Source organism: Zootoca vivipara, chromosome 6, assembly GCF_965207765.1.
Source record: "Zootoca vivipara chromosome 6, rZooViv2.hap1.1, whole genome shotgun sequence".
In the NCBI taxonomy this organism is placed as follows: Eukaryota; Metazoa; Chordata; class Lepidosauria; order Squamata; family Lacertidae; genus Zootoca; species Zootoca vivipara.
This window is the reverse complement of record NC_142589.1, coordinates 89,966,854-89,990,656: the sequence shown is the minus strand read 5'-3', so window position 1 is coordinate 89,990,656 and position 23,803 is coordinate 89,966,854. Positions and strand designations below refer to the sequence as shown.

The 23,803-nt window shown below is 49.2% G+C and overlaps 1 protein-coding gene across 3 annotated transcripts; it reads right to left on the bottom strand.

The window, feature by feature from the left end:
- Positions 1-1,156: 1,156 nt before the first annotated feature.
- MLLT1 (MLLT1 super elongation complex subunit) lies at positions 1,157-22,238 on the bottom strand. Of its 3 annotated transcripts, none has more exons than XM_035117925.3 (12): positions 21,988-22,238; positions 17,582-17,762; positions 16,706-16,788; positions 15,014-15,157; positions 14,621-14,746; positions 12,601-13,152; positions 11,150-11,237; positions 8,037-8,148; positions 5,627-5,726; positions 4,338-4,409; positions 2,877-2,948; positions 1,157-1,670 (listed from the first exon to the last, which is right to left on the bottom strand). In XM_035117925.3, exons 1-12 carry the CDS (start codon positions 21,997-21,999, stop codon positions 1,542-1,544), a joined length of 1,671 nt encoding a protein of 556 aa, XP_034973816.3. In that variant the 5' UTR covers positions 22,000-22,238; the 3' UTR covers positions 1,157-1,541. The 3 variants fall into 3 exon arrangements, with proteins under 3 accessions (XP_034973816.3, XP_088529113.1, XP_034973818.3); XM_088672987.1 differs by having other exon boundaries at positions 1,157-1,478; XM_035117927.3 differs by lacking the exons at positions 1,157-1,670; positions 2,877-2,948; positions 4,338-4,409 and adding an exon at positions 4,764-4,921.
- Between the last annotated feature and the right edge of the window lie 1,565 nt (positions 22,239-23,803).

Here is a 23,803-nt window from a genome sequence, read left to right as displayed (position 1 = left end):
AATATTCCAATTAGTGTTGTCCAGCACCCGCCAAAGTTTTGTTTTCAAAACCTTTGTGACCGTGCAGGTGTTTTAAAATAAAGAGGAGGAGAAAGACAAACTCTCAAGCGAAAGCTCCTCTGAGTCAGTTCATCTCTTCCCCACCCCTGGGCCAACTGATTTCATAGAAACTGACCGGGGGGGTGGGGTGGGGGGGGGACGTTTCTTTGCAAAACGGCAATGGTGGTAATGCATTTTGGCAAAAAGTTATTTGAACACTGATGGCAAATGAAGAAAGTAAGAAAGAGCAACACAGATCTGTCCCTTTTGGAGAAACGGGGGGGGGGGGGAGAGAGATCTTCAGGATATTTGCTTGGTTTCCATATGCAAAAAAATTATCTGCCCACAGGTATGTTGAAGAAACAGGTCAAACCGTACTTTACCCCCCCCTCCCTATCTGCCACTGCAACTTTAAAAAAATGAAACGGAAACAAAATATCAATGCCCTCCCACGCAAAACCCCTACACCCCCCCCCTTTTGAGACCTTAAGACCCGATTAGGCCCTTCTTACACTTATATATATATATGTAAATATATATAAATGACATATATAGAGGTATACGTCATTCATATATATGTACGTGAGAATGACAGAACAGGACAGCGTACAGTAACATAGTCCTTACAGTTAAAGCAGATCAAACAGGGGGAAAGGAAAAAAAAAGGCTCGTTTGGGGAACTGGATCCAGCACCACATCGAAAGCCTCAAGTGCGAGATGGCAGGCGCCCGTCAGTGGGCGCAAGTACGTTCCGGAAATTGTCCCACACGCGGAGGAGCAAGTTCAGGCCGGGGCGCCGCTGCACCTGGCACAAAGAACCCGCCCCACAATACTCCACCGGCCCCAACATGGGTGGCTGTCCTCTGGGCAAGTCGTGTGATTTGGCTGCACCAATGCCTGCCCTGATCTGATCGGAAGTCTCTCCATGTGACCTGGGGTGAGGCAGCGGGAAGAGGCAAGGGGGGGGGGGGCGCCAAGCCTTGCGACGCCTGCAGGCCAGGTTGTTTTCATGTCCGTAGGTTCTGCGCAGAAACGACAGCTGAGTTTTATCCCGAACTTAAAATAGGATGCCTCAAACGTGCATTCTTTTTTTTAAAAACACACACACATAAGAGAATCTCGTTCTAAAATTTAAAAAGCCGGAATTAAAAAAACAGCAACAACCAAACAACCAAGGAGAGCACGGTGTCGCGGCTAGGACCAGCGCAGCTTTTACTCTACCAGTTCCAAGCAAAGCTTCTGAAGCGAAGGAGGACAGGCTCGCCAAGGACGAGCGCTCGGCTGAAGCCCAAGAGGAGGAGCTGGTGGCGGCGGCAGCAGCAGAAGCGGCGGCGGCAGCAGCAGCAGCAGCGTGTTCCTAGAGCGTGGCTGATCCCTAAGGCAGTGCTTCAGGTGAATCGAGAGGATAAGGCGGCGGCCAAGGTCCACGAGTCCATTTCCTGGTACCGAAAAGACAGGGATTCTGGTTTTAAAAAAAAGCGTCCCGCTTCAGAAGCCAAGGGTCACGTAGCCACGGCCTCCAGGTAGCTCTGCAGCTTGCGGACGGTCGTTTCGTCCAAGGAGAACAAGTCAAAGTCGAAGGTTGTGTTGGTGACATTGAAATGTCCGGTTTCCTCAATGAGATTTACAATCTAGGCCGGGGAGGAAAAGGATCAGAGTGAGACGCAAATATTCTCCCCCCCTCCCCTTATAATTTTTATTAAATTTTGTGTTTTACATATTAGAATATTCATTTAAACAACCTTAAAATGAACTTGCCTTCTTCTCTTCCCATGGTTCATTTTGCATGACATAAAATCCCTGCCTATTTTACATAAACTAAACCATTCCATTATTGCATCCACCAAAACTTATGTACACAGTTGAATTTATCTTAATGCTGCCAGCGTTTTCAAATGTATACAATTTCCCTCCATATATTCAATAAACATTTTCCAATCTTCTTTAAACCTATGTTCTTCTTGTTCTCTTATTCTATATGCTAGGTCTGTGAGACACCAATATTCTGTGCCAACCCAACGCAGAGAGTTTGCTCCCTGCTTTTGCTCTCTCTCATTTCCTGTCCCACTGCGGAAATTCAGACAGGGACCAATCGTTCACACTTTGTGCACCATTTTAAAAAGCCACGTGCAGTGCTCCCCTCCCCTGGACTGACCCTCTTGTCTCCATGAAAGGCTGCTTCGAGGCATAGGACACAAACTACATTGGCTGCTGTACTGCAGTGGAACAACAAGGCAATAGCAAATTGGGAGACTTCAAAGACTGGTCTTATCTAAGTCCTGCTGGCAGAACACATTTCCTGGCTGGAGATGTATTTATCCCCACTAGACATTACTTGTGGGCAAGGCTAATAGTAATTCAAGTGGGATTGCTCATTTGAAAGGTGTGAAGGCAGCCGTGGCTGGGCAAAGGCAGACCCCACATCTGCCTGGGGGCAGGAACATGAAGACTCATAAAAATTCTTCCCAGGACTTCAAAGAAAAAACATCACAGAATCATTTCATCAGAAATCTCCCTGTCCCTCGCCTACATGTAGTAATTAGGGGGGTGGGGATGCTTTTCAGTCTTTAGCTTTCAAACTGCTAGCCTGTCCAACTTTTGAGACCCGTCTGTGCTCCCAGGACAGCTTCCGTTGAATTTGCAAGGCCACAAAACGTAACAACAACAACAACAACTACAGGTTACAACTGGATATATGCATAAGGTGCTTGAACAAGATAATCTGAAAACAACAACAGCAGCACCATTCATTGCACTGCGGCAAAAGAGAACGTTTAACATTCCACTCTGGCTTCAACTTGCATTCCCACACACAAAACCACCTAACATGTCCTTACCTGCTGAAGCACATTTCGTTCCCGTAAAGCCATCAGCCTCCGATGAAGTTCCACCAACTCATCAGTGTAGGCCTTAAGAGAGGGAAGAAGGAAGATTAGCTAGGAGAACCCTCTATCTTGAGGTTTTCAGTCCTCTCGCCATCAAAGTGCTGATTAATGCTCACACACCCCGATAGCCTGAAGGGCAAATATGCTGCTGCCAGTTCAGGTGGACAGTGGGGAAGGTTTTTGTCCTCCTTTGCAAAAAAAAAAAAAAATGGACACAGTGGGTGGGTGGGTGGGTTAGGAGTGGTGCCCAGTGAATTAGAACTTCTGTATTGCACATGAGCACATTGTGGAGTTGTACAAAGGGTTGGGGGGTTGGAGGGGAAACGGCAACGCAAAAACCAGCCTAAAAGAAAATGGGAAGGCAAGTCTTGCACGCATCTCTGGCATCCATTAAAGTAGGTATGGGGGACCTTTGGGTCTCCAGACGCTGCTGAACTACAGCTCCCACCAGTCCCAGCAAACATGGCCAATGACCAGTGAGGATGGGCATTGTTGTTCAGCAATGTCTGGAGGGCCACAACTGCATTAAACTGCCTCTGGTAGCAAAGCCTGTGTTGCTGCTAGGGCTGAACAACGGGGATATTTGAAGCTTTGCTCCAGCAACAACAACAACAGCAACGCACCTACTCTGTATGAAGTTTCCTTATAAAAAAAACAGATCCTCTTCTTTTGTTTCAAAGGAGAAAAATATATATAAAAGGAACATGATCTCCCGCACCACTATCACACGGGTAGGCAAACTAAGGCCTGGGACCCGGATCCAACCCAATTGCTTTCTAAATCCAGTCGGGAATCAGTGTTTTTAACATGAGTAGAATGTGTGCTTTTATTTAAAATGCATCTCTGGGTTATTTGTGGGGCCTGCCTGGTGTGTTTACATGAGTAGAATGTGTGCTTTCATTTAAAATGCATCTCTGGGTTATTTGTGGGGCATAGGAATTCATTCATTTCCCACCTCCCCCCCCCCCCAAAAAAATATACTCTGGCCCCCCACAAGGTCTGAGGGACAGTGGACTCTCCTCCTGCTGAAAAAGTTTGCTGACCCCTGATCTAGATGGCAGAAAGGGAATAAATGGGCCCCCTACCAAATCGAGAAAAAAAAGAATCTGTATATTCCCTTTGTGCTGCACAGGGAGAAGCTTGGGGTGTGGGAGGAGAAAGTACTGGGAGCTCTTGAATCTAGCTAGGAAAGGCAGCCAGGGAGCTGCTGCCTGCCAGAGGAGACAATATTGGGCATGAACGAATGGCCTGGCTCTGCAGAAGACAGCTTTGCACATTTCAAAAGAGGTGGCTTGAGCCTCGTTAGGGCTGGCTTGGTTTATCCTGAGCAGCCAAGGGCTCCCTCTGCCAACAGATGGCTTCTCCTTCCCTCCCTCCCTCCTACAATTTAAATGCCCCTCTCCATGGAGGTACCTTGTCATAGGTCCCTTTCTTCAGAATCTTTTCTGGCTTGCTGCAGGACTCTGGGCTCTTCCTCCCAGTTACCTGAAAGCAGTTAAAGAGGGGGAACATGCTCACGAGCCAGTTCAGAGGGGACAAAAGGCAACCGTTGCAGCAGAGCCTTGATAAGGTGCAAAGACTGCGCTCCTTCAAACTGGAAACCAGGCACAATATAGCAAACAGGTTCTCTCCCCTTCTCGTAACAAAGGAACTGCAAGTCAACTCTGCCCCCCACGAGGAATTTTCCCACCACCAGCCAGAGCTCCCCAAACAAGACTGATTCATCATGGGAGTAGGGGCAAGGAGTAGGAAAGAAGGAAAGCGCCTCATTCAAATCTCTACTCAGATATGATCTCAACAGATGCCCTCGTGCCACCCAGCAGCCTTCTTGAACCCAGAGTCCTCCATGGATGTTCAATGCTAAGAGCTGGATCCATCATGGCCGCTGGGCAGGGATGATGGGAGTTGTAGTCCAGTAATATCTGGAGGACACCAGTCTGGAGAAGGAGGCAATATGGCGATAGTGGTTTCTCCTACAGGGCCTCTGCACTCCGTCTCTGCCAAGAGGGGAGGTCATCAATTGTTTGGGTGTCTTGTGCCCCTATTTACAAACCCTGCCACCAAAACATAGCACTGACCTATACGACCAAGCCTTTGGCTTGTGGGTGGCTGCAAGGAAGGCACTGGGAACAGTCTCTGCCTGCCTTAAAACTAACTGCAGCTTATGCCTGAACCCGAACTGCGGTTGGTTGAATGATTTGTTGAAACAAGCTAGCAATGCACCCTTATTTCTGTTCCTGCCTTGTTTCAACACCCTCACACCGGCAAACTCGGCCCTCCAGATGTTTTGGAACGACAACTCCCATCACCCCTAGCTAACAGGACCAGTGGTCAGAGAATTGTAGTCCCAAAACATCTTGAGGGCCGGGTTTGCCTATGCCTGCCCTCACAGGTGTTCTTAGTCCCCTCGAGAGGACAGGACCAAAGAGCTCCAGCTCCTTCCCTGCTTCCTTCGATAAATGAACTAACCCTTCTTCCAATCTTCCCTGGCTATTACTTTCTGTATCCTTTCTCTCTTTGGTCCTTTCTCCTTCTCTTTCCTCTTCTCAACTTTCTCCGCTGCTTACGAAACAAAAACAGCCACTCCTACAACTGTCTCCCGTCCCCCCGCACCCCAGCCTTGCACTCCTTTAGTATACCTGGGCCAAATTCCAGACAGCTAGGGTGAGTAGGAAGCCAAACTGCCTTTGCTGCACAATTACCTTATTGTTAGAGGGGGGTAGTTTCTGGTTGGGAGGAGGCTCCCGACTCGGAAGGCAGGAGTCCTCACTGTTGTCACTGTCGCTATCGCTGTGGCTGAGTCTGAAGAGGCAATAATAATAATAATAATAATAATAATAATAATAATAATAATACATTGCCCATCTGACTGGGTTGGCAGCTCCCAACAAAACATTAAAAACACAATAACACAACAAACATTAAAAACTTCCCAATACAGGGCTACCTTCAGATGTCTTCTGAAAGTCAAATATAGTTCTTAATTTCCTTGACATCTGATGGGAGGGTGTTCCGCAGGGCAGGCGCCACTACCGAGAAGGCTCTGTGCCTGGTTCCCTGTAACCTCACTTCTCACCGTGAGGGAACCGCCAGAAGACCATCGGAGCTGGACCTTGGTGTCCGGGCTGGACAATGGGGGCAGCCTTTCAGGACAGGTGTGGGGAAACCTTTGCCCCTCCAGATGTTGCTGAGCTATAACTTTCATCCTCATCCATGGCCACTGGCCGTGCTCGCTGGGGCTGGTGGGAGTTGTAGTTCAGTAACACCTGGAGGGCTACAGGTTTCCCACACTTATCCTGGAAGGCTGCAGGGTTAAGCAGGAGGCTCTGCTCCCACATTCTGGACAGGCCCCTCTCTGTCTCCAGTAGCTCAGTGGCTACAGCCAGTGCTTTGTAAGCAAGCAGCTTCAGGATGAATGCCCAGGATGGAGCAACCAGTCAGTGAAGAGCTGAGGTTAGTCATTGTGGCACCCTCCAGAATCTACTGGCCAAAAGTTGCCATCACCTCTGACCACTGTGCCATGCTGGCTGGGGCTGATGGGACCTGGGAGGGGCTGACGTCGTCTGGAGGGCACTACGTTGGCTAATGCCGGGTGCACAGAATCCTGAGCTTGATGGGGTGGTGGCAAAACACTGCCTCCTCTGCTGCTTCTCTTCCATCCCCTCCATAGGCAGCAAAGGGTTGCATCCAATGCTGGTTCTACTCAAGAGCACTCAAAGGTATTAATGGGCCCAATTTAATCATATTCATTCATTTCTGAGTAGAACTAGCACGTGCCCCACGACGCAACATGACCCATTCTTATGAAAACCCTGAACAATCTGTTCAGGTCAAATAAGTCATGAAAGCTTGACTCCACATCTTTTGTTTGCTTTAGGCAACAGCTACAAGTTCTGAACACAAAAGACAGCCAATTGCATCTGACTGTAGTGCTGGGAAGGCAGAAAAGTAGGGCAGTGAACTCTGGCTTCTGCCACTGGCTCAGCGAACCAAGCTGCCAGAGGCCGCTCCCCCTGCTTGCCTGGAAGACCACCCAGCCATCAGCCAGAAAAGAAGAAGGCTGCAGGGAGCAGACTCTCCTGACTCCCTCCTTGCCAGAGAGAGTAGTGTGGGCCAACTGACAGCTACTCCGGGGCTGCAGAAGGGAGGGGAAGGACACCCTGACCCCATTCACGAGCCAAATGTACAAGAGCTAACAACTGCTGTTCAAACAAACTCACTGGAAGATCAGGTGGCCCCAACTGTTCTGGGCTTGAAGATTAAACTCACTTCTCTACCTGCCCCCTTCCTTTCATTCTGTGTTTCTGTAAGCCAGACTACGAGCTGCTTTGGAAGACCATGATTGCCTTAAACCAGGGGTCGGCAAACTTTGGCCCGGGGGCCGGATGCGGCCCACCAGGCTCGTAAATCCGGCCTGCGGACCCTGCCGCTCAATCGGTCAGTCCCCACGCTGAGCTAAACCAGCACAGTGTTTCCTTGAAAAGAAGCTGCAGACGCCTCACCGCGCGGGGACTGACTTCCGCGACGCTGGTATGGCTTTGGATTGGCTGCAGGAAGCCCCTCGCCACCACTGTGCTGAGGTAAACCCGGCGCAGCCATGGACGGAGAGACAGGTGTCAGGTCTGGGCCGCGCCATGGGCATTGTGATGGGCGCGTCGCGGGGCTTCAGCCGGAGCTTGGCACGACTGCTGGACCCGCGCCTCGGCACTGCTGGTGACGCGCTCAGTGGCCGCGCTAGAACAGCTGGAGGGTGAGCTGCATGCCACCTGCCCAGCGCTCCATGTGTGTGGCCTGCCCGCTGACCTGGCCTTGGACGACAGGCCGCAGTATGTGGTGCATGCCGCCTGGGAGCTCTGTGGGGACGGGCCAATGGAGCGGCTGCTGCTCATCAACAACGCTGAGACACACTCCTGAGCGCGTGCAGAGTGCATTCCTCCAGGTCCAGAGGCAGCTGCAGGACCGGCTTGCAGGGTATTTATATTTTTCAAAATATAGTCCGGCCCCCCACAAGGTCTGAGGGACAGTGGACCAGCCCCTTGATGAAAAGGTTTGCTGACCCCTGCTTTAAACACAGGCAAAACCAGCACATGAATAAACCTGGGCTGCTCTCACCTCGCATCCCTGCTGATGGGAGCCGCCTTGACCGCCGTCTCGTCCCCAGAAGAACTGTCATCATCGTCAGACTCTTCCGACTGCAAGTCCTCGACCATGGAGCGCAGAGGCCCTGGGGTTCAGAAGCCGGGAAAGCCAGTTTAAAAATGGGCACAGGGCAGGGAAACTCAGGTTCAACGCTAAGCGGAGTTGTGCTGGGCTGCTTACCAGGCACTGTCCGTTTGGGCTCTGTTCAGTTCCCACTGGGCCACCCCAGGAACAGCTGGGCTGCCCTGTACACAGGGTGGAACAGCTTCAGGGCTCCCCAAGCTAAACACAGCCTGATAGTGAGACAGGGAGAGTGGCCCACCACAAGGCCTGCTTAGCTCATTGTTCTACCTGTCTAGAACAGTAAACAGGGTGGCTGTTGAGCCACAGGACACAATGCGGAGAAAGAGGGGCGTTCACACAGCACGGAGGGACACAGGTGGTTTGGGTCTGGCCCCACAGGCAAGCAGACATTTTGCGACTGTCCCAAGTCCCTCCCCCCCCGCCATCTCTCCAGCAAAATCATTGTGTTACCATCACACCTTTCAGACCAAAAAGAAACGGGTTTAGAAACAGCCTCGGTCCGGTATACCTGAAGGAGCGTCTCCACCCCCATCGTTCTGCCCGGACACTGAGGTCCAGCTCTGGGCGCTTTCTGGCGGTTCCCTCACTACAAGAAGCCAAGTTACAGGGAACCATGCAGAGGGCCTTCTCGGTAGTGGCACCCACCCTGTGGAATGCCCTCCCACTAGAGGTCAAAGAGAACAACAATTACCAGACCTTTAGAAGGCATCTCAAGGCAGCCCTGTTTAGGGAAGCTTTTAATGTGTGATGGATTTCTGTATTTTAATGTTTGATGGATTTCTTTATTTTAGAATTTCTGTTTTGTTGGAAGCCGCCCAGAGTGGCTGGGGGAACCCGGCCAGATGGGCGGGGTATAAATAATAAATTATTATTCTAATAAATTATTATTCTACAGTGGAACCTCAGTTGTCGAACTTAATCCGTTCTGGAAGACCATTCTGCTTCCGAAACGTTCGACGACTGAGGCTCCATTGGACGGTCGGCAATTTCAATGGAGAAAATTGAGAAATGCACCCCGGATGCCATTCGACCTCCAAGGCACGTTCGAAAATGGAAGCAATTACTTCCGGGTTTTCAGCGTTCGGAAACTGAAACATTCGGCTTCCAAGATGCTCGAAAACCTAGGTTCCACTGTAACAAGTTCCCTGCCTCCAAAATACTTGTCCACCGAGTTTTAAACACCATTGGGAAGCCTGTAATAAATAAACCTTGTTTACATCTGTGGAGACTCTTTTGCGTGCGGACAGTTGCTCTGTTTGTTGCACCTGCGATGGTGGTGGTAGTTAAGTGTGATACATGGTGCTGAGTACAGCAGGAGTGGGGAACCTTTAGCTCTCCAGACACTCAACTACAACCCCCCAAAAGTCCTAGCAAGGATGGCCAGTGGCCAGGGATGACTGGCGGGAGCTGTAGTTTCACGACATATGGAGAGCCAAAGGTCTCCCACCCACGCAGTAGAAGATTGGAAGACTCTCTTCAGGAGAAGACTGCAAACATTTGACTATTTGAAGCTGTCCGCTCCAAGACTGGTGATCACATGGCTCTGCCTTCTCCCTTGGGTGCCCCCACCTGCATGCCGGTTAACCCATCCGTCAGCTTGTGTCCTGAATTCATTTTTAAGGTGGGTGGGAGAGAGAAGAAGAGGCAAGAGGCAAGCACATCTCTTGTGTCAGAGAGGTGATTTGACATAGCAGCAGATTTGACATGGTGCTGTGTGATTCAGGAAGTCCTCATTTCAAATCTTGCATCTGCCACTTGCATCGCATTTGTGGCAAAGGCAGACTTAGGCAAGCCATTTTCTCTCAGACTCAAACTCCACCCCACCCCACAAACAATCTGGGGATCAGACTGACCTACCTTGCAAGCAAGATAATGTAAAACACTTTAGAGAAGCACTTGACGAATACAAAGTATTATTTATTGTTTAGTACCCAAAAATGACAGAATTAGTGCTAACGATTTGTTGTTATTAATCAGGACTATCACCTTTACAGCCTCAAAGGCTAGAAACTTAGCACTTATCACCACTGCTGTAGACCCACATTTGCTTCCGTTTGTTGACACCCCCCCCCACCCAGAACAGCACCCATGTTATGGCTCCCACCAGGTGTGGGGTGCTTTTCCCAAGTAACCAGAGATGAACAATGAGGAGATTGACACCTGCAACATCCAGCCAAAGTGGAATATCCCCCCCCTCCAATTACTGCACCTAATTGTGGTGAAATTGTGCCAGGTGGAGAGGATACAGGTGAAGCAAGTCAGGTACACCACCATGGCTAACTCTGCAAATCAGTTTCTGCCCTAGCAGTGTTTTTTTTGTGAAGGGGGTGGGGGTGGAAAAAGCAGCAACTTTTCTAAAGATTTTCTCAGGTGAGCAGTTATTTTTGCAACTCTTCAATGACTAGCCAAGGGGCACGACTTTCTACAGTGGCGGTATTCTTAAAAAGGAAGCTACTTAACTAAAGGCACAGAAAGCCTTGACAAGGGCTGATGTAAGTCAAGCTGGAAACTGGCCCAGTTTAGGCCCCCTTAGGTGGCCCAGGGCAAGTCATTCTCTCTTAGACTCAGGGTTGTGCTAAAACAGGCATAGGTTAACTTGGCCCTCCAGACTACAACTCCCATCATCCCTGACCACTGGTCCTGTTAGCTAGGAATGATGGGAGTTGTAGTCCCAAAACATCTGGAGGGCCGAGTTTGCCCGTGCCTGTGCTAAAAGATGGCTGATGTAGGTGGATGCAGTTCAGCACCAACTGAGGCTGAGAGAGAATGACTTGCCCTTGGCCACCTAACTGACTTACATCAGCCCTTGCCAAGGTTTTCTGTGCCTTTAGTTAAGTGCTTTCAACATTCAGGAAGCACAATGTTGAGTGCTGGATTTTTATGAACCAGTGGCTATTATTGGGCCATTATGACAAACAAAAACCTTACACTTGGGAGGGGGGGAGGCATCGTAGGCTTAATTGACACCATGACTCACGTGAGATTTCCAAACAGCAACGCACCTTGGCTGTGGTTCTGAGATGGCTCGAAATCAGAGTCAGAGCTGGAGTCGGAGCTGGAGCTGGAGTTGGAAGGGCTGGATGGGGCAGACTTCAGTCGACCCAGAGAAAGGAAGAAGGGAGAGAGAGAGAATGATTTCAACTCTTTGGTCCGTACAGCAGAATGGCAGAGAGAGAGATGGCAGCCCAGCCCAGCCCAGCCCCATTTCTTTTATTTCCCATGGAGGGTTCTTTAGTTTTGTCCTTTAGTAACCAAGAGGATTAAATCACAGACTTGGAGGTCTGGTCAACCTTCTTCTCAGGACTTAAGAAAGACAGGGTAAGTTAGATCCTCATGTTGTGGGGAGGGAAACAGCTGTAATAGGATTTTCTATACTGCCGTTCATCTGAGGATCACAGAGCAATTTGCAATCTAAACACAAAAATACATAGCACAGTAACAAACAGAAACATTACCTACCCCCAGTTTAAAAGGCCACATGATTGTTTTATTAGCCATCCCAAGTAGTGGGATGTTGTAAGAATGATGCAGAGTTCGGTGTGGTACTGTGGACCAACAGGGCCCTATTAACAATTACAATTTATTACCCAGCCTTTACCCTAAGGTCCCAGGGCAGGTTACAAGCTAAAGTGACCAGGGTCTAGTCTAGGGGTTGGCAAACTAAGGCTCATGGGCCACAAGCAGCCCATGGGGGTCGTTTAACCGGCCCACCGAGCTGCCCGCTCGGCGAGTCCCTGCCCACTGCGGTAAACTGGCACAGCACGGCATGGGGAATCGCTTCCGCGGTGCCGGAAATCGCGTCTGCGCAGACAGACGCCAGAAATCGCGGCCCACGGAGGGCTCTCCGCTGGAGTAAACCGGCCCAGGTCTAGACCCCTGGTCTAGTCAGTGCTTAGGCTGCCTGGGACAGCCAATGCGGTGGCTGCAATGAGGTTTTTAATGTTCTAAGTTTCATTGCATTTTTAATATCTGTTGGGTGGCTGGGGCAAGCCAGACATAGGAATAATAAAAATATTAAAATTATGAAAGGGGTGGGGGTAGGGAGGAGCCATGTATGTCCTGAGCATGTTGGGAAAAAGAGTGGCTTGACCATTTTTGTTTTTAAATACGGTTAAAGAAAAAGTTTTGAAAAACCATTCAGTTCTCAGACTGGAATCTTGGGGCGGGGGGAGAGAACTGGCCATTTTAAAAGCATTTTAGGGCGATAGCGAGGGAAACCACCATTGTACCTCACCTCTAGGGTTTCCCTGCATTCTGAAAAACCTTTACGAATCCCAAGAAGAAATATTAGCAGGACTAGAGGGCGGAGAAGGCAGATGCAGGACTGAAACTCAACAAGAGCCCCAGGTCCAAACTGTCTCCAGCGTGGGTTGTTTTTAATTGCCTGCACTCAGTAGACACCATACAGCGCAGCCCTGCCTGGCCTTGCAAGGGAAGAGAGCAGGCCCCTCACCTCTGACTTCAGAGAAGCTTCATCCTCAGAATTGGAGTCCTCTGCCACCGCCACCTCCATGGGTTTCTTGATCGCCTTAGTTTCGCTCTCCGTTTTCATCTTCTCCACTTTGGCGCTCGGCTTCTCCTTGGCTGGCTTCTTCTCGGCGTAAGAGGAAGTCCGAGGGGACGTTGCCGGGACGGTCTTGGCTCCTTTGGAGCTGCTCTTCTTCGGCTTCTTAGCGCTGGGTTTTGGAGACTCCACCGCGGGGGGCCTTTTGCTGGAAGGCTTCATCTCCGGCGGCGGAGGACCACCCTTTGGCGACGTGTTCTCCAGCTTGGGCTCCTTCAGAGCCAGCTTGGGCTCCTTGAAAGCAGCTTTCGGGAGGGTCTTCTCCTCCTTGGGCACCTTGTTCTCAGTGGGTTTCCTGGAGGAGTCCTTCGCAGGTTTACCCGGCTCCCTTTCAAGATCCCTGGAGGAGTTCTTGCTCTCCGAGTCTTTCCTGGGCCTCTCACGATGCTCCCGGGTGACCTTGTGTGGCTTGGAAGCTTTGCTGCTGTCTTTGTTGGCCTCCTAAGCACCAGCGAAGGAGAAATGAAAAGACCAGCAAAGTTTAATTATCCCATCCTGTATGAAAGGATGGGGTTCTGTGGGGAAAACGGAATCTTCCTCCAAAGGGAAAGCCACCATGCAGGAAGCATTCAGATAATCAGTTAAGTCGTATCTCACTATGCCCGTGTTCTTTCAAATTCAGAAGAAAGCAAAATAGTAAGCAGAACAGAAACGAGCAGAAAATAAAACAATGGAACAAAGGAATAAAGGGGCTCCAGGAAGGCCCCTCCTTCCTCCATAGATTTGCACTGGTCCAAAACAGTACTGGTACCCCACGTTTTCATAGTTGGGCAATTCACAAGTTCCAGTGGGACCCCCCTTTTCACTACACATTCCCAGAAATCAACTCTGCTGCTTCACTGGACCACAGACCGAGAAATGTGGGTCAGAGGTGTTGTAGCCTTGATTCTATAGGACGTTAATGAAGCAAGCTTAAGCCTCACATCAGGCAAGGCACAGTTTTCCTATCCCTGACTTGTGCTCTGCTTGCTTCAGGATAGCCATTCCCTCAAACAGTTATTCAAGAATAATTAAAACAGGCCAGTTACCTTGCCTTTCCCCACCCCTTCTATATTTGCAATCAGTGCTATTAGACTCTGCATAGTCTTTCCAATTTATACTAATGGGAAGATTGAGGATTCTGCAATATTGATTGCAAGTGCAGGATCACCTAGGCTCTCCTCTCTGGCCTAGGGTATCTTTCCCCTACTTCTATTCTCTGTTACAGATGCAACGTATCAAAGAATTAGAAGTCATTAGTCCAACTTGCTACTACTGCATCCCTGACAGATGGCTGCCCAGTATCTACTTCAACATCTCCAGTGACGGAGAGCCTACCCCCTATACCTGAAGGAGCATCTCCACCCCATCATTCTGCCCGGACACGGAGGTCCAGCTCTGAGGGCCTTCTGGCGGTTCCCTCCCTGTGAGAAGTGAGGTTACAGGGAACCAGGCAGAGTGGCTTCTCGGTAGTGGAACGCCCTCCCATCAGATGTCAAGGAAATAAACAGCTATCAGACTTTTAGAAGACATCTGAAGGCAGTCCTGTTTAGGGAAGCTTTTAATGCTCAATAGATTATTGTATTTTAATATTCTGTTGGAAGCCGCCCAGAGTGGCTGGGGAATAAATAAATTATTATTATTATTATTATTATTATTATTATTATTAAGCAGCCTGGCCCACTCTTGAATGGCCTTGACTAGTGGAGGTTCACTTAAAGTTTACCTGAAATCCAATTCCCTGTGATTTCCAGCCATTAGTTCAACTCAACCAAAATACAATGCGGAGGCCAAAGAGAATATATATAGTGTGCACATAATTCTATGCCTCTTTGGAGGGCTTTAGCATCTCTGCAGAATGGGAACAATGAAAGATTCTGGACCTCATCGTTTTGGAAGGACATTTCCACGCTCTTCCCAAGTGACTCACCTTTGACCCATGGGGCGGTTTGGTCTTTTTTGGATCAGAGAAGGCAGAGAGCGGTATTGTGGGTAGCATGGGGTAGTCAGGACTGGGCCTGGACACTGTTTCGGCACCTTCTGGCATTACCACCACCTAGGGAAAGACAACCTGGATATTAATGCTGCTCCACATCTTTGTGCCAGCAAATTCCAGAAATTCCCTATCCAGTCATTTTCTCTGCACCACACAACAAACCTCTATCACCCTCACCTTGTTTCCCAGCCTAGGAAAAAAAAAGCATAACAGCACTTCACAAAACCCATTCTGCTGTGAACTTTTGGCTAGAGCGATCCAAAGAACAGCAAATAATCATTACATGGAGCATGCAAAGACCAGGGTCCATCTGTCTTGGCTACTCACCCCACCAGCCCTGATTAGTTTTCGGCGGAATTCCTTGGTGGGGTTGTTGAAGGTCAGCTTCTCACAGCGCAGGTGGTTGACAGGCGGATTCCCCTCCAAGTTCAAGAAAAGATCGTAGGTGAAGCAAACTTTCTTCGGTTCCTCCTGAAAGCAAAGGAGGAAGAGCTGCATGAAGGGGTTTTAACAACTATATATAGGAATGCAGGGAGATGCCTTATATTGAGTCAGACTTTTGGCACTTCTAGCTCAGGGTTGCTTATGCCGACATCCAGACATGGCTGTCTTCCAGCCCCGGTCCCTGCGATGGCTTAGAACAGGGGTTGGCAAGGTTTACCTCGCCTGGGTTGGTTCACTCCAGCGGAGATCCCTCTGTGGGCACGCACATAAGCACCCACAATTTCCGGCGTCTGAGCATGCGCAGATGTGATTTCCAGCACTGCGGAAGCGAGTCCCTGTGCTGCACTGGTTTAGCACAGCGCACGGGGTCTCCCCGAGTGGGCGGCTCAGTTCAGGGGCCACTTAAACGACCCCCGTGGGCCGCTTGTGGCCCATGGGCCTTAGGTTGCCTACCCCTGGCTTAGAACAATACTGAAACACACTTTTTCATTTTTTTTGTCTGCAGCACAACACACAGCAGACAAAGAGAGCAACCCAGCCGAAACTTCAAGCACAGGCAGGCTTGTATGGGAACAGGCTACCCCGGGCCCAAAAGCTTTCGGCTGCATAGGTCAAAATGTGCACTCTGAAGTGCAGCTTCCAGGCACAGAGGTAGGCAGGGAAGATCCTGGAGGACTGGCAAGAGCACAGCTCCATTCCACAGGTTCCAGTTAGCAGCCTGACTGCAGTACTCTTGAGCCGAAAGGTTTTCCAGATGAGCATTAGATGGCAGCCCTCACAGCAATCGGGCCTGGACTTTTATGTCATCACGGATAACGATGAAAAGATCAGGTACCAACCAAAGTCAGAGGAAGGTTACATATTCCAAGGTGCTGGTTTGGGGCCAACACAATCTATTCACTGCTTTTAAAATCTGAAGACCACGGCAGGGTTCCCAACTTTTTTGGGCCCGGGACACATTTGGAATTCTAATAACCTGTTGTGGGCACCGCAGAATATCTATTTAGCAGAAGAAAAACTGGCAATGCTCAGCACCAGCCCCCACAAATACCAACACTTATGTTACATGGCACATCGCTTCAGTGGCTCCGTGCTGCAAAGTGATCTATACATTTGCTTAAGAAATGAAACAAACAGAAAAAACTGAACACTCCCACCAACAAAAACTAATTTAATTTTTAAAAGAAGAATTTGGGAGGGTCTTGGGAGGTGTCTGAAGTTGCTATCGTGCCTGCGAGCGGCACACTGGAGACCTCCACGCTAAGAGATGCAGAGATGTGAAAGACAAGGAGAAAAGGAGTATCAAGAGGCAGATCAGGGAGGCCCTTCTGGAAGTCCCATGATAGATCAACACATGAAAATGTGTGTGAAATGCACAAACAGTCTCATTGCTTACTAACGAGCAGGTTAAATGATAACTGGACCTGGATAAAAACTTGGCTGGGCCAATGAGGTTCAGCTACATTGCTGTAGTGTAGGGGCTGGCCAGCCCGCTAAGTTTGCCATGTGTTTTAAGGGAACGCAAGAAGGGAGCTTGGGGGGGGGGAGGGCAAGGAGGAGAGATTGAAATTATACCTTATTTTTGAAGTGGACTTCAATGGGCATAATGAAGCCAGCATAGCCAGACTCTTCCACTTTATAAGGAGGTTCTTTGCAAACTGAGAAGAAAAGCAGAAATTAAGTATTAAAACTTCAGGACTGTTGGATCACAGAAGAAACATACAGGTAGCTAGCTTCTACGCTATGTAGCCTTAGGCAAGCTTCTCTTTCTTTGCCAATCTGAGCATCTCCACACCTACATAGAGATTACCTAGAACAATACAGATAGCAATTACAGGTCTGTTGTAAGGATTACAAGATCATGTACGTGAAACACTCCAGAATGATACACTAATGAAAACAATAACCTATTACAGGAACAAAGGAAGCTGCCTTGGACCTTGGTATCTTGTTGGACCTCTGGTCCACCTAGTACCGTACTGTCTACATGGGCCAGCAGCAGCTCTCCAGGGTTTCTGGCAAGGGTCTCTCGCAGTCCAATATGGAGACGATGATAATGCATCAAGCATAGCGTCCTTGTGTTAGGCCAACATTTGTTCTCACTCAAGGAGCGGGACTACAATGAGGAAGGAGCCATTCACAGCTGGCCTGCAGGTATTTCTGGCTCATTGACAGTTCAGGTAGGATCCCCCAACCACGAGAGGCATCTTGGTTGTGTTCAAGCAAACACAAGAAGCCCCTGGCAGATCCCGTTCAACATGGGGATGGTCAGGGACTGAGCATATCTTGGTGTTAGCAGGGGGATACTGGGGGGAGGGGGGAGGAGGAGGGCAAGGCTTGCATGTGTACTCTGTCCCCAATGGGAACACTTGTGTGCTCAGAAGTATGCCAGAGCACACCTACAGAGAAAGCTACATGCTAACGCATGTACACACACACACACTCACTCACCACGTTTCGGTTTAGGGAAGCTCTGATGCAACCGGAAGACCACCCTCTCCACAAAGTGCTGGATCTCGAATTGTTCTGGGCCACGCACAAACACCATCCAGTCATGGGTGAACCCCTCGGTGGTGGGCTTCTTCCGTAGCTGGGCGCGGTGCCCCAGCTCCAACTTCACCTGGACCGTGCACTAGGAAGGCAAAGGAAGTTACGGAATGAGGAAGGAGACAGGCAACATCTAGGAATGTCAAAGTTGATGCAGCAGCAGCAGCAAGAAGAAATACGGCACCCTGATACGGTATGCCTCATGATGAGAGGTAAAGAACTGTGCACTCTTATCCTGGAGAGGGCGGGGGGAACTGAGGATGGAACACAATAACCCTCCTCACATCCCCAAAGGGCTGCCATCCCACAGAAAAGGCAACAATTTGCTCTCTGCTGCCTCAGAGCACAGGACTAGATCAAATGGATGGAAGTTACAGGAGAACAGAGTTCTGTTGAACGGTAGGAGCTTCTTGATGGAAAGAGTTTGACAATAGGGCCATTGGCCTTAATGGAGGTCTTCCAGTGGAAGCTGCGTCTTTGGGGGATGCAAGAGGCCGGACCTGGTCAGGACTGCAAAAACATTGACCCTCAGTATGTTGCTGAACAGCCAGTTCCATCATCCCTGGCTATTGGTTAAGCCTGCTGGGGCTGACAGGCGTTATAGTTTAGCAACATCCTGAGGACCAAGGGTATCCTACGCCTGAACTAGACAGTCTGAAAGGCACCAACCAATTCTATGATCCAACACATATATGGATAAGGTGCATATCCAAAGGCCCTTCATGTTTGGAATTAGCAAGCATCTCTTCTCCCCCAAAAAAGAATGGGTCTCCTGACCCACTGTTAAGTAGTCAAAAGGGCAGCACTGGACAGATGCACAAGCTTGAAATGCACCTGAAATGTGGGCATCGTGCTGTGCAAGGTACTTTGGGGGCATTAAGGTGGACACACATGACAGCAAAACATGAGGTACTGACATATTTATTTTACTTCCAGAAGACTTTCTCTCTCCTGTACTGTACAGGCTTCACAGTGCAGACCTCTCACTCAGCATCCTATTGTGCTTGAGTACTGTCCTGCTTCCATATCAGTCATGCTGAGCACCCTCAACCGAAACACAAGCACCCAACAAGGTTTGTGGCAGAGCAGGGAAGTGACCCTGGGTCACTTCCTAGTAAGTAAACCCCAAAAAAATGTAAGAAGGGTAAAAGGTTGGTTTCCCCTTTAATAGTATTGTTGAAATACAGTCTGAGAATGAAAGGGCCAATATTTGTGCAGGGGTCAACAAATCTGGGCTCCCCTTGGTAACCTGATCTTGTCAAGATGCTCCCCTTTAAAGAGGATAAGAGTCTTCTGACATGATATGAGCTCAAGTGTGTGTGTGAGCCCCTTGCCTTCCTAGGGATGGGAACTAACTCCCAAGGCAGCTAAGCTTCATATATTCAGCAGGAAGCTCTCTCACAACACAACACAACACAACACAACACAACACCAGGGACAGTCATTGCTTTACTTCCATCTTCCATGCTTCTGAAGTTTGCCTGGCATCACAGAGAGTCCTCATCTTTCTCCAGGGACAGAAGAAAAGCAGAGAGACTCTCTTTTTGGGCTTGTGCCAGGACAAAAAAATGTATTTACCAGTGGATCCTTGTAATGTGCAGTGATGCACCCAGAACATCAGTGTGTGTTTTAGAGAGGTCACATAAATGTACATAAATATGAACATTATTTGAAGAGTGCAAATAGGGGGATGTCCTGGTTACCTTTACTCGCCATGGACCACTTGAAAACTGCTGGGGGTCTTGGTGAATCACTTAATGGTTTTCTTTCCTATTGTAGCAATTATAATGCGCTGCATGATTTTTAATTGTATTTCTAATTGTTTCTTTCATTTCTTATCTTTTATTGTATTACATGTTGAATTATACAAAATACAAAGTGTAATGCAATAGAATACAATATAAGCAATAAAATTGCAGCTTAAATCAATATGATATATTGCAGAAATGCCACAGACCACCTGAATGAAATCTGTGGGCTGCAGACCAGAGTTTGATAACTGCTCTAGGTGACATAGACATGGCTATTGCTTGGTAACTGCAATATCCACAAGTAACTTGCATGTGTGGATGGGCTATTGCAGATAAAACATTGCAAGAATTCCTCACATCTCCTCAAAACACAGGGCTTTGCAGTGGAGTCTGTTTACCTTTCAGCTACCAGTGATCAAGTGTAGTCATTCAGGAGGCAAGAAATCAAGAATGAATCAGACCTCTATGTCTGGGAACTGCTGAGACACACAGCCTTCGGAGAGATATGAAAAATGGGCCTCTGGTGTTAGACCTGTAATGGCTACTTCACAGTTATCAAGTGGTGGAACAGCCATGTAGGTACCAGTTCATTGATAGCCAACAAGAGTAAGTCTGCCTCCGTATCTTACATCCAACATACAAATTGTATCAAATACACATTTATATAAATATCACGTTCCCATTGCATTCACATGCTACAGAACGTATTAGCTAAATTAGATACAGGCTTACATGAACACAGAAGTATTCACATGTAGCCAGCTGTATGTGCTTGTGAGTTTATATAATGTGTATTCAATATAATGCATATTTCAGCATGTGTGTGGAACGTGCTGCCCATGTAACCTGTGTTTATTGATTTGAAAATTTGAAGATATTCAAAAAACATAAAATACAAAGTATGTATACAGACACACGTGCTGAATATGTACATATATGGCACATACAGTAACGCTGCCAGTTGCTATCTAAATAACTGCATTTCAAATACACAAAGTAGTTCTTATAACCAGGTATATACCGATACACATTAATGGTGATCCAATATATAATCGGCTATATAGACATGAGGTGGGTGCACGTTATCAGCAAAGGCCTATCTGCGCAACATGGGCATTCAGGCCTAGTGGGAATGCTATGAGTAAAAGCTGTGAAGCTCCTTGTTTGAACACTGCCTTCTGCCATGAACTCAAAAAGAGGTAGGGTTAGGCCAGCCATGCCTTGGGCAACCATGAGAAGTATGAAAACAATACTACTTGAGTCTACTGTACAAAGCTGCTGCATAGACTGCAACAAGACAATACGTGCAAGCAAAGCCCTCCTTCCTCATCTTATTTTTGGGTTGGACGTGCAGATATACATGCTAGTATATCTAGTCTACACAGATATACTTACATGTACATGAAAGGGGAGGGGGCAGCTGTCCACCCTCCTTCTCCAAGCATTCCCCACCCCCACTGAGGAAGGGTCAGGGTCCAAGCACCCAAAACTCCCCCAAGTCTCTCTCACTTACCCTAATTTTGAGTAGCAAGCTCCTCCCCTTCTCAGAAAGACACACCCCTTCCTCCTCAACACGGCTATCTATGCGCAACCTCCACACTTGGGAGGCAGCAACGCTTCCAAAGATGTGTTGCTGGAATCCATGAGAGCGCTCTTGTGCTCTCGTTCGGCTCTCTGGCTTTTTCACAGGGACCTGGTTGGCCGCTGTGAGGGCAAGATGTTGGACTGGATGCGCCATTGGTCTGATCCAGCAGGCTCTTCTTAAGTTCTTAGCAGCTGGGGAGCAGAGCTGCTCATCAAAGGGTTGGCAGTGATGAAACCTCCCACTTCCAAGAATGGAAACACCCCTTTCCCGTTCACAGCTAACAGAATGGAGGGGTGGGCAAAGAAAAGAACAATGCCTTTGGGCAGCAGAACCAAACTCCACTCCCTCAGATATGGCTGGGAAGGAGGACGAGCCACTCATCTCCCCCAAGCATTCCAGTCCTTACTCTTTTTTTTGGGGGGGGGGGCTCCCAGCCTTCGGATGGAGCAAAGCCACACCCCCTTCCTGGATCGTGGCAGCTACTCCTTCCATACTGTGGCGGAGAGGGGCCTGTTCTTTCCCCATTTTAGTAACTGGAGGAAGGAGCTATACTGTAAGGCAAAAAACAATAATCCCTGCACCGCGAGGGGGTCAGACTAGATGACCCCTCCCGGTCCCTTTCCCAACTCCACCAATCCAATGATGACAAGGCACGCCCCTTTGGCACTTGGGAGCCTACCCACGAGGCAGAGCCACGCCCCCTTCCGTGTGTGGGGAGGGGCGTAGCCACGAAGGTTAAAAAGACCCCTGCCGGCAGTAAGCCCCGCCCACCACGGGGGGCGGGGAGGAGCCAGGGCTCTGCGGCAACGGGAAGCCGCGCCACGCCCCCTCCCCCCGGGGCACAAAAGCACCGCCCCCTTTCACAAGGCGGGGGCGGGGCCTATCGGGCAGCCAATGCAGCCAAGCCACGCCCCCTCTTGTGGAGCGGGAGGGAGGGGCGAGAGCGGGAGCGGCCCCTCCCCCCCTCCACTCACCTGATTGTCCATGGCTGGGCCCGGCCTGCCCGCCCGCCTCTTTCTCTTTCCGTCCTCCTGGGCTTTTGGGCCTAGCCTGGCTTCCCCTTAGGGCTGCTGCTGTTGCTGCTCCACCTCCTCCTCAGGCCACCGCCGCCGCCTCATGGTTCGGGGCCTGCTGAGCCTCTCCCGCCGGCCTCTCCTCAGCGCTCTTGCCCTTCCCTCCCCCCCGCCCGCGAGTCTTCTTTTCGTTTCCCTCCTGCGCTACCACCACCGCCGCCGCCACACCGGAACCGGAAACCCCTTCCCCTCCGCTTCTCCGGCAACGGGCAGGCGCCTCGGCCAATGGCGGCGCGGGATCGCCACGGCCAATGACGGCGCGGCTGAGCCGGCCGAGGAGAGATGCCGATGGCGGGAGCGGGGTTGATAAGGAGGAGGGACCAATAGGGAGGCGAGGGGGAGGCGGGTGTCGCGTCGCCAAGGAGACCGCGCGGAGAAAGAGCGCGAGCCGTTGCCCTGTAACGGACGCTCAGAGGGAGGCAGGCGAGCGAGGACACTAGTCCTCATGGAAGTGGCGCTATAGCGCCGCTTTAGGGACGTGATGGGGGGGGGAATCGGGGGCGGGGAGGTTGCAGTTCCTTGCCCTTTTATCTTCATTAATTTGTGTTCTTTTATTTTCATTCATTCATTTATTTTTATTTTCAATATATATATATATATATATATATATATATATAATGAAATTAATAATAATATATCTGTGTGTGTGTGTGTCGATTGAGTATTGTAAACAAACCTTCAAAGCGGTATACAAAAAGACCAAATAATAGTAATAACAATAAGTGCAGCCATACTTTAATAAGAAAAGTCAAAACACCATAAAACAGATTAAAACCACCTCAACTTTCTAGAGTTGTCTAAGCAGGAGTGGGTTTTTTTTTTTTTTTTTGAAGCAAGCGTACAGAGAAAGCACTTGCCTGCAATGATACATACCAGCCAATTTTAATTTTATTATTTATGCCCCGCCCTTCGGATTGGGTTGCCCCAGCCACTCTGGGCCGCTTCCAACATATATACTATCAAACCTCGGTTGTCGAACTTAATCCGTTCTGGAAGCCTGTTCAGCTTCCGAAATGTTCAGCAACTGAGGCGCGGCTTCTGATTGGCTGCAGAAGCTTCCTGCACTCAAGCAAAAGACGCGCCGGACGTTCAGCTTCTGAAAAACATTCGAAAACCGGAACATTGGGAGCCGAAATGTATGGCAAAGGAGGTGTTTGGGAGCCGAGGTTTGACTGTAAAAGCGATAATGAAACATTAAACATTAAAAAACAAAGGCTTTATAGCAAGCATGTCCAAAGTCCATTTTGGGGGCCTAATCCGGCTCTTCAATCCTTAAAAAAGCTCAACAACTTTGGTCGGCCCTCACGATTCATCAAATCTGGCCCTCTTTGGAAAAAGTTTGGACACCCCTGTTTATAGTGACTTATCTCCTTGGCTCGGGGGTCGGATAACCATCCCCTCCAACATTTCTGCCATGAAAATAGAGGGAAAGCAAGACATCCCGGAATCAAATCAGAAACCAGGGCAGCTTCTGTAAATCCAGGAGTGTCCCTGGAAAATAAGGACACTTGTTGTTTAGTCGTGTCCGACTCTTCGTGACCCCATGGACCAGAGCACGCCAGGCACTCCTGTCTTCCACTGCCTCCCACAGTTTGGTCACTCATGTTGGTGGCTTCGAGAACACTGTCCAACCATCTCGTCCTCTGTTGTCCCCTTCTTGTGCCCTCCATCTTTCCCAACATCAGGGTCTTTTCCAGGGAGTCTTCTCTTCTCATGA